Here is a 13,635-nt window from a genome sequence, read left to right on the forward strand (position 1 = left end):
CCTTGGAAATTGATGGTGTTAATCCATATGGAATGAAATCAACAAAGTGGTCTACTTGGCTAGTGGTTTTAATTGTGAACTATAATATCCCACCATGGTTGTGCATAAAGAAGGGGCACATGATTCTATCCTTTATTTTCCCTAGAAAAATAAAGCCAACAAATATTCAAGTATATCTTGCCCCTCTTATAGAGGAGTTGCAGATCATGTGGCATGGTATTGATGTGGACGACAAATCAAGGGTTGGGTGACATAAAAATTTCAATTTGAAGGCAATTATGATGTGGAAAATGCATGATTATCTAGGGTATGGAGATATTTTCGGCCTATTTGTCAATGGTCACCATGCATGTCCACCATGTGGAATGAGTCTTAAAAGTAGAAGCTCTAAAAATCTTCACAAAGTTGTGTGTGAGGGTCACCAAAAGTACTTTGATGAAGATAATCTGCAATGTCGTAATGTGGTGGAACCAAAACCTACAATGAGGAAGGCTAGTAGTTCTTGATACACAAGATTAATATCTAGTGTCCACATGCACTCACTGCGGTCAAAGATGTTGAAGACGATCAACCAATGGTGTCATTTCCCTGTGTCAAAATGTCTCTCCATTCCTCCTAGGGAAGAACTACCCTCCATAGGCGTACCACAGTGACAACCTTACATATGCCAGGTTTGTGTTCCTATGCTCGAGGCACATGGTTCTGCCCCAATGGCAGATCTTACATCTCCGAGAGAGAGAGAGAGAGAGATGAAATGAAAATGAAATGTTATATTAACCTCTTCAAAAGGCCAAAATGACCTATGAGACCAAAAGGTTACAACTGGTGAATCTGATACAATGTCTGAGTACGAAAAGTACAAAGAACTGAAAACGAAAAATGAGAATAGGAGGTGGGGATGGGGTGAGAGCTGATACAATGGGTGGGCTGATACATTGGGGGCTCTCTCACAGCAGAGGCATCATATACATATACATCAGTATCCCTCACAAATCCATCCTCTGTAAGCTGGAGAAGATGCTCTCTATAGAAAGCCATCTTCGTACCCAACTCATGTGTAGGCTGTATCCATGTCCTCCTGATATCCAACTGAATCAGATCTTGCCTGATGAGCCTAGTAATCTCTGCCCTAGTGAGAGAGATGGAGGGAGCATCTAGAGAGTACTGAAATGGGGGTAATCTATCCATACTGAAGCCATGTAGCTGAAACCAAGATGTCATCTGTGCATACCAACATGATCTATCTCCCTGTGATGTCAACTGTCGTGAAGACTCTAGGGCTAATCGAGTATATCTGTCTCTAGGGAGAGTCCAGATGCTATGCATAAAAGAAACGGATCGAGTGAGCGCCTCTACTACCAACGGAGGGGCAGCGAGCTCCGCCCTAACAATGTCATGTGGTACTGAGGCCTTGGCCCTAATCATGCGAGAAATCATGGAAACCAAAGGCCTCTCTATACATCTCCATCCATCAGTACTGCCAGCTCTGCTGTGATGATATACTGAGGGGCCCCATATCTCTACTCCGTATAGCATGGCCGAAGTGACCAAAGTGTCAAAGAGCCATAGCTTTGTTCGAGGTTCCTGGAACTGGACCTGCGAACACATCCTCTCAAGCCTCCCCAATGTTGCATAAGCTCTGGTCACTCTCGTCTCTGCTGCTCTCCTCAAGGAGAATACTGGGCCACTAAAAACCACCCCAAGATAAGTATATGCATCTGTATACTCCACAGTCTCTTGACCATATGTGAAAGTGGGGGCGGACCTCCTAACCCACTGTGCTGTGGTGTTAAACACCATTACCTTGGTCTTACCAATGTTCACAGACAATCCACTGTCATGTGCAAATAACTGCAATGCATCCAAATGACGTTGCATCCCCTCTGGAAAATCTGAAATCAGCACAATATCATCAGCATATAGCAACAACGGAATCCATGTCCCTGCTAGCTGAGCACCTCTGTCACCCTCTCGCTCTACATAGTCTGAAAACTCATCTACATACATCCCAAAAAGAGTCGGAGATAGGGGACATCCTTGCTTCACCCCAATAATGGAGTGAACCATATCAGACATGCCTTGAGTAGTGCGTACTCGCCCCACAACTGTCCTGTATAAAGCCAAGATCCCCCAGATCAGCTCTGTGGGCACACCCATGTCCTGTAATCTGCGTATGAGAGAGAGAGAGAGAGAGAAATGAAAATGAAATGAAATGAAATGTTATATTAACGTCTTCAAAAGGCCAAAATGACCTATGAGACCAAAAGGTTACAACTGGTGAATCTGATACAATGTCTGAGTACGAAAAGTACAAAGTACAAAGAACTGAAATGACAGAGAGAGAGAGAGAGAGAGAGAGAGAGAGAGAGAGAGAGAGAGAGACCCAAGGACTAATATTGAGTGATACCCACAACAACAAGATAATTTTTTTTTTGAAGGTTATGGACTTGCGAAACCGAAGCAAGCTAACCTCTAATACCAATGTGAGGTGCAACGGAATGGGGGATGCTCCAAGAATCTATGCTTCGCACAAAATCACAACCCTTATGTATATGTGTTAATGTTCCTTCTTCTCTTATAGACTGAAGAAGGAGAGATGCGATGATGAAGGTTTATGTGAGTGAGAGACGATGAAAGAGAGAGAGAGACAACTCCGTGTAAAAGAGTCCCCACCTCTATGGGCCCCCCACTCTATTACTAAAGTGGTATTTACTTCGTATGAATGGAAATACAATATGTATACAATGCAAACCTTCTAACCAATGTAGGATGAAGGATGGAGAGAGAAATGAAATGATATATTAACGTCTTCAAAAGGCCAGAATGATCTATGAGACCAACTGATACAAACTGGTGAATCTGATGTAGTGTCTGAGTACAAACAAAGGGTACTAAAAATAAATGTGAAATGTGAAACAAACTTTGAATACTCTAAATAGCTCAGTGACACTCTGGGTGCCGTGCTAGGATGCCTCTAATCCTCTGCTGGAGTCTCCGACGGTGGAGTGTGGTCCTCCGCCTCGGTCGTGGATGTCGCGATCTCCTGAGCTCAATCGCCCCGTCAATGAGAGTACCTCTGGTGCGAGTGGGGACAAAACTCTGCTCTAGTGGCTGGACCTCTAGACCCATTGATCCAAAGAACTCTGTAATCCGTCTCTGCGACTCCATGTCTCCTCAGTAAACTGTCTCTATGCCGGTGTAGCTCAAGTAAAAACAAACCTAGCCATCTCTGATCCTGATATCTCATAACTCTATCTAGGGGCCCAAAACCCTCCCTAAAATAAGCAATGGAAGCGTCCTCGTATCTCATAATATACTGTGCAACGGCAAATGTAGTGCAACTCTGTCTCTGGCTCTGTGTGGCATAATCTGCATATCCTGTTATCTGCGGCGGGTATCCCTCTGTATCTGCCCGTCTCGATCTCGAGCTGGTGTGATGATGTGTGTATCTGACCAATAGCGCATCGTAGTCCATGTGATAAATGTGTGTCCATGTAGATCGGGCGTATCACAAAACCATCTCCTGTGAGTTGGAGAAGATGCTCTCTATAGAAAGACATCTTCGTGCCCAACTCCTGTCATGTCCTCTTGGTGTCTAACTGTATGAGATCCTGGCGAATGAGTCTAGTGATCTCCATCCGTGTGATAGGCAGTGAGGGTGCATCGAGGGAATACTGGAAAGGAGGCAATCTATCCATGCTGAAACCATGTCTCTGAAACCATGATGTCATCTGTGCATACCAACATGATGTGTCTCCCTGTATCGCTAACTATTTGGAGGACTCAAGGGCCAATCTAGCATATCTGTCTCTATGTGTATCCCATAGACTGTGCATAAATGACACTGATCTGGTAAGAGCCTCGATATCTAAAGGAGGAGCAGCTAGCTCCGCTCGGATAATCGCTTGGGGTATCGAGGCCTTGGCTCTGATCATCGAGATCATAGTAACCAAGGGCCTCTCCATACTCCTCCAACTGTCTTGATCCACAGACAGCCCCCAAACCTGAACCCCATAAAGCATAGCTGAAGCGACCAAGGTATCTAAGAGCCAAAGCTTTGTTCGAGGTTCCTGGAACTGAACTTGCGAACACATCCTCTCCATCCCTCCCAATGCCGCATAGGCTCTAGACAATCTAGTCTCTGCTGCTCTTCTCAAAGTAAACCTCGGTCCCGTGAAGACCACCCCAAGATGTGTATGCATGAGTGTACTCCAGAATGTCGTGACCATATGTGAATATAGGCGCTAATCTCCTCATCCACTGCGGTGTGGTGTTAAACACCATAACCTTGGTTTTTCCCAAGTTCACAGATAATCCACTATCCTCCGCGAAACTGTGTAATGCATCTAGCTGCTTCTGCATACCCTCTGGTGACTCTGATATCAACACAATATCATCAGCATTTAACAACAGTGGAATCCATATCCCTGCTAGCCGAGCCCCTCTATCACCCTCTTTGTCAATGTAGTCAGAAACCTCATCTACATACATACCAAATAGTGTAGGAGACAATGGACATCTCTGTTTCACTCCAATGGTAGACTAAACAACGTCAGAAACCCCCTCTGGGGTGCGTATATGGCCAGTCAATCACTGAGCCGTATAAAGCCATGATCCCCCATATGATCTCTGTAGGTACCCTCAACTCCTGTAGCGTGCGCATCAATCTGGCTCTTGGCACCGTGTCAAATGCTTTGCGAAAATCCACAAAGCTACAATACATCCGCCTCCCATGTGCCCTACCCTCCTCAATAATAGCTCTGAGTGTAAAAATACGGTCCAGAGTGGAGAAACCTCTCCTAAAACCAGCCTGTCTTGCTGCTCGTATGCCCTCACTCTCTGCCCATCTACTCAGTCGCTGCTCAAGAATGGATGCATACAACCGTGTCAACGTGTGTCCTACCATAATGGTACGATAATTCTCTGGCATCGTAGGATCCCCTGTGCCTTGAAGATAGGTACAATAGTAGATAATCTCCAAGACTCAGGTAATCCCTCACACAACGCGGTTAAACAACCGTGCAAGAACCTCTAGCATGTATCAAGTGCTCTGCTACCAAACCCTCATGATCATATATATGCTCTCCTTGTCTTCATCCTGTCAATGGCCTTCTTCACCATCTCAATGGTAAAGAAGGTACTCGTATCTGGGCATGGTTCTGGGGGGTCTGGTAATGGTGGCTGTCCAGGTACAATATATAATGATGCTGCATACTGGCCCCATATGTCACGTGCACCACCTAGTGGAGCACGGTGACACCGCATGTACAATAGTTATCAGTAGTTACCCGCAATACCTGCAGTTGCCCGCTTGCATTTTTAGCAAAATCCCGCAGTTGTCGTATGCCGCTACGGAGAGTCTCCGGGTGAGCTATGGAACTGGACGAGCTAGACGCAAGTTTCAGATCTCAATTCTGAGGTCGGACGGGCGGAGTAGCGGAGGGACCAGTTTGGGTAAATTTCAGTCAAAATTGAATGGTTTTAAAACAACTAAAATCATTTGATTAAAGTGGAGGACAAACAAATGTGAGTCGGCTAAAATCCTAGAGGGGTATTTAAAGAGCCTTCTTCCTCCTTATTTTTCATGCATCAAGCAAGAGGAAAAGCCTTCTAGCGTTTCCAACACCTTCTAACAAGCAGTCCAGCAGCAGCAGACCAGCAGTCCGTACAGCCCGGAAATCGCGGCAGGATTCGCGGCGCAAATCACGGAACCTATTTTCTTGCGTAGCAGACATCTCCAACAGTACAGCAGCGCAGACGGAACGTCATTTGGACTTTTCGTTGAAGAGATATCATCAAAAAAAGTTCGCAGCCGGGTATTTACTGCCCGAACAGTGTAAAAACAGCTGGTAAACATAAAGGATACCTTTTGGTATCCGTTCCCCATCCCAGTCTGATTTCTCTCATCCCGCATCATTGCTTTGAAGTGAGTACACACGCACGCACGTAAGCACTATCTGCAGTGGTGTTTTCTGTGTTCAGTTTCCTCAAGTTCCGCACAAGTGGGTGTGTGCCGACCGAGTCATTCATCAAGGGTTGGTGCATGTTACATTGGTATCAGAGCAAAGTGATTTCTCACTAACTCAAGCCTTCAATCAACAAGCAGCAGAGTGATTTTGTCACTAACTTAAGCAAGAACTAGGGTGATTTTTTTTCACCAACAACAGTCTTCTCCAGTAAGCAGCACGCAAAGCAAGTCACCATGACTACATTGGAGGATATTCGAGACCTTTTGATCTCAAGCATCGCCGACATGTCGGACAAGATAGAGTTGCTTACTGCTCAGGTGGATACTCTATCCACTTCAATTGTTCTGGTGCAGGACCAAGTCGAGGCCTTGCGTGCATCCACACCAGTGGGGGAGCAGAATCTTCAGCCCGTCCACCAAGCAAGCTTTCTCGCATCAATGAAGAAGAGGGAGAATCGGGACGAAGCCACGGATGAGGCTTCCGTCGACGAGAGGAGACCGACAATGCCTCTAATCTAGACCGGGACGGCCTGCAGATGCTTTTGCAACAATTTGCGAGATCGCAGCGTGAGGAGCGCAAGCTTCGCACAAAAGAGTTCCAAGAATTGCTTCGCCCAGCAGCAAGTGCTTCTTCTAGCACAAACCAGTAGCCTTTGGTTCGCAGTGCGCCTAATTTTGTCAAATGTGATGGCAAATGCGACCATAGCGTAGTCACGCAGTTCATCCACCAGTTTGTGACCCACTTCCCGTTGGCCAAAATCAGGGACCGGCAAGATAAGGTTCACTTGGCAGCCCCTCATCTCACAGGCAAGGCGGTTACATGGTGGCAGCATTGGTCCGACTTACACACAGATCCCTATGTCGCACTTTGACTGGGACACCTTCGTCTCAGATTTCAAGCAGAGATTCTTACCTCCCCAGTTTCTTACCACATTGGAGGATGAGTTCGCTGCTTGGACGTAGTCAGGCAGGCCAGTGGTGACTTATTCCAGCAAACTTCTCACATTAGCACAGTTGATCGGGACTTCCGAGAAGGAGAAGCTTCGTGCTTTCACACGCGGACTGGATAGTTCCATCAAGTATTCCATTCGCAACCTCAACCCCAAAACATGAGGAAGTGTTGGCATTGGCACAATACAAGGAGCTTGAGCTCAACGGCGGAAAGCCAAGGCAGGCGACAGGTTCTGCCAACTCACGAGGAGGCAACAAGAGCCAGGCAGACAAGGCCCAAGCAGATAAGGGTAAGAAGACGAAAGTCAAGCAGACGCCCGATGAGAAGTAGAAAGCGGGCGTACTCGGAGGGTTTCTCTTTGAGGAGGAGCGGAAAGCATACATGGGAGAGCAGAGATGTTTCTATTGCCACACCAAAGGGCATAGGAAATAGGATTGTATGAAGTGGAAAGGCAAAGCTGCCACGACTGCAGCTACCCCTTCTACATCCAGAGTCACAGCGGCTACTCCAGCAGTTCCAGCCCCCGCTCCAACAACAAATGCAGTCATTCATCATGTCCCCACTCTTCACGCTCCACGCGTGTTGATGGAAGATAAGCAGAAGGGCGCTCTGCGATCTCGCGGTTTGCTTCGCGCCTGTGGCACTTCCCAGGGCCGCCAGTTTTCGGTGTTGTTTGACACTGGGAGTACGGAGGATTAGATTTCTCCAGCATTGGCTCGCATTTTGCAGTGCACATTCAGCCCAGTGGACATGGATGTTCATGGTTTCACCCCCGGCATTCGACTGTAGATCACTCAGAAAGCAGAGGAGGTGCAATTTTCCATCCAGCAAGCCTCATTCGAGCGGGTCTTCTTGGTTGCCCCTCTCACCGGCTGTGATATGCTCTTGGGAAATCCATGGATGGAGTCTCACACACCAGTTATCTTTACCAAGGAGGCAATGTTACTCATCACAGAAGGAGTTGCTTCACCGATCACGATTGTGTGTGACCGACGCCTGCCAAGGATTCCTTTGATCTCCCATCTACAAGCCCGCAGGGTACTCCGGAAGGGTGCAGATTGTGCATTATTGTATGTTCGTGTCCACTCGCAGCAGTCCACAGAGTAGACAGTTTCTTCTGTTGGATCCACTTCGGATTCAGCAGTGGCGCCAGGAATGGAACTAGGGATGGAGGCCCTCGTCACCAAGTACAAGCATCTCATGTTGCGCGACGGCTTACCTCCACAGCTTCCACCTTCCAGACCGGAGGACCATCACATTGAGTTGGTTCCTGGTGCATCACCACCTAGCCAGTTCCCTTATCGGTTGTCCAAAGCTTTGGAAGGAGAACTCGAGGCTCAATTAGCAGACCTTCTCAGCGCCAGATTTATCCGACCATCATCTTCACCATTTGCAGCCCCAGTCCTGTTCGTCATGAAGAAGGACAAGACCGCACGTCTTTGTGTGGATTATCGAGCCTTGAACAAGCTCACCATCAAGAACGAGTTTCCAATGCCTCGCATAGAGTATATCTTGGAGAGATTAGATGGAGCTAAGTTTTTCACAAAGATAGATTTGAAGAGTGGATACCACCAGGTTCGGATCTTCGACGCAGACATCCCGAAGACAGCATTCCGGACTGAACGTGGACATTTTGAGTTCGTGGTCATCCCATTCGGACTCACAAGAGCTCCAGGAACCTTTAACAAGACGATGCATCGCTCATTTGCCCCTCTCAACGGCAAGTGTGTTTTCATCTTCCTCGATGACATCCTCGTCTTCTCTTCGACTTATGAGCAGCACTTGTTGGATGTGGAGAAGGTCTTGAAGACATTTGAGGCCAACCAATTCTACGCCAATGCAAAGAAGAGCGAGTTTGGAGTGCAGGAGATTGCTTATCTCGGGTTCATCATCAGTGGAGATGGCATTCGATTGGATCCAGCAAAGATTCAAGCCATCCAAGAGTGGGAGCTGTTTGTGGGAGATCCCACAAACAGCTCAGCAGATTAGATCGTTTGTGGGCCTTTGCCAGGCCTATAGTAGACACATGGAGAATTTTTCTAATGTTTCCGCTCCTTTGATAGATCTTCTAAAAGGGTGCAAGAGTGGTCAAGACCGGTCACCAGGCAGCACTGAAATGGTTGCAGACCATGCCAAGCGCCAATTGGAGCGACAGATAGGCTCATTGGAGTCAAGTGTTCCAGCAGTTTGGCGGCATGATCGAGTATCTTCCAGGCAAATGTAGCAGATGCTCTCAGCCGAAAATCCGGCACATCGCAGACAGTTCAGCCCATCACAGTCATTGAGCTTGATGGAGTGGAGGTGGACGGCATGAAGGAGGAGTATCCTGATTCTGCGGAGTTTGGTACCTCTTACAGTCTTGCATTGACTGGTGAGCCCGGCCACTACAACATTCAAGATGGTTGGCTACTTTACAAAGGTCGCCTCTGTCTTACATCTTCATACAGAGCAGTTGCATTGCACGATGCTCATGACTCTCTTGTTGGGGGTCATCGGGGCATCAACAGTACTTTGGAGAAGCTCTAATGCCAGTTCCATTGGCCACGCATGAGGAGAGATGTGTACGAGTATGTGCAATGATGCCAGACTTGTCAGAGAGTCAAAAGTTCACACCAGAAGATTCCTAGACTCTTACAACCGTTGCCCATTCCTGATGGTCCTTTCCAGGACATCTCGATGGATTTCGTGGGTCCTTTGCCTACATCTCACCCTAACAGGAATACAATGTGCTTCACCATTGTAGATCGCTTCAGCAAGTATGTGATGCTTAGCAAGGGTTTCACCTCGCGATTGGGACTCTTACACTCCAACCCGGGGAGACATATCTCAACCCGACCTAATATGCCATAAGAAATTGATAAACACAGACGAAGTGTCTCACTCACCTCTCCTGCTAGTCGAATTGGGGATTCCCTTCGTCGGTGGTGTCGTAGGAGAGCCCGTGGGAGCTCGATCTCCACTCCTCCTCCTCCGCAATGCAACTCGATCACCACCGTCTTCTCACTCTCTCTCTCACACTCACTCTCAATCACTTAGGCAAGCATAAACTCACACATGGCAATACATAGAGATGGCAAAAGAGAAGAAGAGAGATGGAGGCAAGAGCTTACATTCCATTCAAGAGAATACAAGAGAATTCCAAGAATGCAAGAGAATTCCAAGAATGCAAGAGAATGAATGAGAATCCCCACAAATTGGCCTATATAGTCACTTATGGTGTTCACACCTAGGCCGGCCATTGTCTAATTAGGTCCTCGGGTGTCCTAGACCACCTAGCTTTGCACAAATCCCTGACCTAAGGCCCCTAACCCCTCCAGCTAATCCCGTGGCGCACCTTTAATAGACAATCGGTGATCGCACACGTAAAATATACACATTACATAGCTCCTGCTTAATTCTCGCACATTGTGTCCACACGTCCAAAATAGAGAAAATGCTTGTAATGGCTGGTGTCGACACGTCAAAGTCTTCGAAAGGGTTAACATGCTCCCCTTCCTGATGCAGATTCCGTCCTCGGAATATGTCGGTGTGACGAATAGGTGAAGCCACATACATGGAAGCTCCAGTGCAATGGGAGGAGTTGGCGAATTCCGCTCGTTGTTGATATCTGCATGACAACATGAAAACGAGTAAAGTGTTTTCATGAAAAGAAGAAAGTTTAACAGTGAACAACAAAAGCATGCAGTTATGAGCAGTGAGGTGTGAAAGCTGGTTTGATTAACATAATTGCTTCGAAGATGATAGTTAAAGCTATTCTTAGTCAGAATGTCGTATTAAGAGTGTCTATACCAAACTTTTAATAAAAGTATGCCTGAGGTTATGATCGTAGTCTCATCACATTCAAGCACATGAGCTATCTCAAGCTACATTCTAACTTCTAAGTCTAAGCAGACATGATTAAGCTTTAATAAGAGCATTATCTTTAGTGGACCTTTTATGACTTTTATAAAGTTTTAAATAAATAGGATGAAGGCACCACCCCAGAAAGACCCAAGCAATGGCTCAAAGACCTCCGTCAAGAGTATCTAAAAACCGCTAAGTATCTCAATGGCTATGGCATAGCCTCCTCCTTCTTTTAGCACAGTTTTAAACACAAGGTCTCACCCCATAAAGATGAAGGCATCGGTCCCAAGGTACCGTTTCTGGTGTCCAAGAGCCCTACCAAACACCTTGTATGGCGATGATTGTCTTCTTGGTCTTTCTTTTAATTTTTTCTTTGATACACATTTAAGACTCAAGTGTCTACCCCATGGAAACCAAGGCATCGGCCCCAAGGAATCCAAGGGTCCTACCAAGAATTTCACATGGCGATAAAGACCAATTTAGTTTAAAGATTTTTCAATATAGTTCATTATGGCTCTTTTTTGCATGAGTTTACCTACCTAGACTGAGAAAAGTAGAATATAACCAGAGATAACCTTTAGAAAGATGTTGTGAGTACTTGGCATACTCCTTTGGCAAGTTTAAGGTCAGTCATGGTATAGATAATCTAATACTAGTCCTAAGAAAGGGTGTAGCTTTAAAGATCATCTTCTAGCAAATCAGAAAATTTAAACCAGCAATGTGTGGTGCAATCATATGATAAATGAACAATTAAATTCACCACAAACTTCAAAAAGAACATTGAAAGAGTAGGTTATGGATACACCTGTTTAATGATCGTCTCCTGTGCTATGGCGGTACATGAAGTTGAATTCCTCCTCTTTTTTGGCCTTGGGTTGTCAACCGCTTCAGTTGGTTCTTTAAGTCTTCAAAGTTGATGTGTATGTATGTGTTGAAGACAATAAAACTCTTTTTGATCCTGCAAAATACTCAAATAAAAGCGCATGCGGTGCTTTTGTGCGTGGTCTTTATGCTGTGGAATGACAAAATGATATTCGATTTGAACAATGTCATTTCTGAGTGAATCGTGCATCAAGCAATCGAGGAATTATTTCCAAGTTTTTCTAAATTCTCTGTGTTGTGCGTGCTCTTGCGTCTATATATTTTTTATGTTTTCTATTGTTTTTGGATTTTTGTGATTTAGAAAAGAATCAAAGAATGTGCAAGCTTTGCACATAGAGTATAAATGCTGTACATGTCAGGATAGGATATTTCCTGACAAGCTCCCTCTTAACGGAAACATTTTAAATGTCTGGGAGCAACAATGACCATAAATGGCCTCTTTTGGGTCTCAACATCAAACTTTGGATTTGCTTACTTTGGTGTAAGCTTGGTGAAGCCAACCTGTCCAAGTATCAATTTGAAGGGGCCTGGGTGATGATATACATGTCAGTACTTGAGGCGTGTTCTCATCCAATTGAAGAGGTGGCAATGTGCTTGCATAAGAGCGAACTTGGATGGGAAACTCTTCATGATAAATGGGCATGGCTATCTCGCTTTGAGGCTCTTTTTCACTTAAGATCTTTTGTGCACTAGAGTGATTTGATGTTTGGATGGATAAAGAAGCTGTTTGGCAAGCAGGTGTATGGATCGTTGACGTAGAAGCTTGGTCTAACTCTCCCCTCCCTAAGTCATGTTGTACATTCAAAACCTTTTTAGGTCGCCAAGTTTGTTGAGATGGGGATGTTATAGACATGTCCATAGGTGCTTTGCCTTTATCCACTTTTGTTGGAGTGCTCACTACAAGTGAAGGTGTCACTGTCTTTTTTTGGGGATAGGTACCCATTTCCACGTGGTACTTCGACTATGGGTCACTATGGATGTGGACATTGGAGAAACCTTGATGTATTTCGGATGGGATACTATGGTCGTTGGTTTCTGTTTAGGGACCCAAATCCAAGAATTTCCTTCATAATACTTTTGAGCTTGTAGTAGCTTCTTAGGAATCCATCGAGAAGTCGTTTGTAGCCTTGACCGTTTGCGTCTGCGGCGGTGACTACCATTTCTCCTCCTTCTAGGCTTTAATGGATTTTCAGATTTAATATTGGGAGAAATTTGTAGAACTTCTTGGGAAGTTTGTTCCATATTAGATGCACACATGGAGTTCATAAGTGGAACTTTCGTGGAAGTTTTTTTTGTAGAAGACTTACACTCAGGCACTAAAGGAAGCTGGGGTTTCTTTCGATTACCCCTTCGATTTTTCTTTGATGATGATGTTGAGGTTGAAGCTTTTTCTTCACAACCTTTCTCGAGAGTTAGCTTTGGCAACTGTTCGTGTGTAGGTTGTGGGGATTGAGAATCAAAAGCATTCTCCATATTACCCTTTGCCTTGACATCATCATTTGTGAGCCCAATGTCCATATCCCAAGCAGTTTTGAGTATGACCGGCTCCTTGAGTTAACGTGCAGGCATGACCAAAAATCTTACAACCAAGTGCTGGTTGTCATAATGGACAAGACTCTTCAGAAGACCATGCACTTTAAGGTTTTTCTTATTGAGAATAATCACTTTCTCTTCACTTGGTTCAAGCTGAGGTTTACCCAACTGACTCCAAGCAGCAAAGGAAAGTAAATTATGACTAGCTTCTTCGTTGATTAAAGCATTATATAGTACTTTTCCAGAAGAGCTATCTATCTCAATAACCTTCCTATCCGACTTTGTGGTCGTGGGGGTTGAAGCTTGAATTGGTGCTTCACTTGTGGTCTCAACAAAGTTTGACTCTTTTATTTCCATTGGCATATGACTAATTGGTAGCTCTGGAAGCTTATTCGCCATGGAGTTTATAGTGGGGGTCTTAGCTACTGTAGTAGCTGGTAGTGCACTTGTCGTCTTT

At 45.4% G+C, this 13,635-nt stretch overlaps 2 protein-coding genes across 5 annotated transcripts in view; one reads left to right on the forward strand and one right to left on the reverse strand.

Annotated features, from left to right (window-relative positions):
* Positions 1-13,635, forward strand: part of LOC147613768 (uncharacterized) — an 86,969-nt gene that overhangs the window by 9,956 nt on the left and 63,378 nt on the right. The window lies entirely within an intron of this gene.
* LOC147613769 (uncharacterized) lies at positions 636-2,164 on the reverse strand. Its single transcript, XM_086781211.1, has one exon. It carries the CDS (start codon positions 2,155-2,157, stop codon positions 817-819), a length of 1,341 nt encoding a protein of 446 aa, XP_086637337.1. The 5' UTR covers positions 2,158-2,164; the 3' UTR covers positions 636-816.

This window comes from Cibotium barometz, chromosome 43 (assembly GCF_041138505.1).
Source record: "Cibotium barometz isolate CiBa-2024 chromosome 43, ASM4113850v1, whole genome shotgun sequence".
In the NCBI taxonomy this organism is placed as follows: domain Eukaryota; kingdom Viridiplantae; phylum Streptophyta; class Polypodiopsida; order Cyatheales; family Cibotiaceae; genus Cibotium; species Cibotium barometz.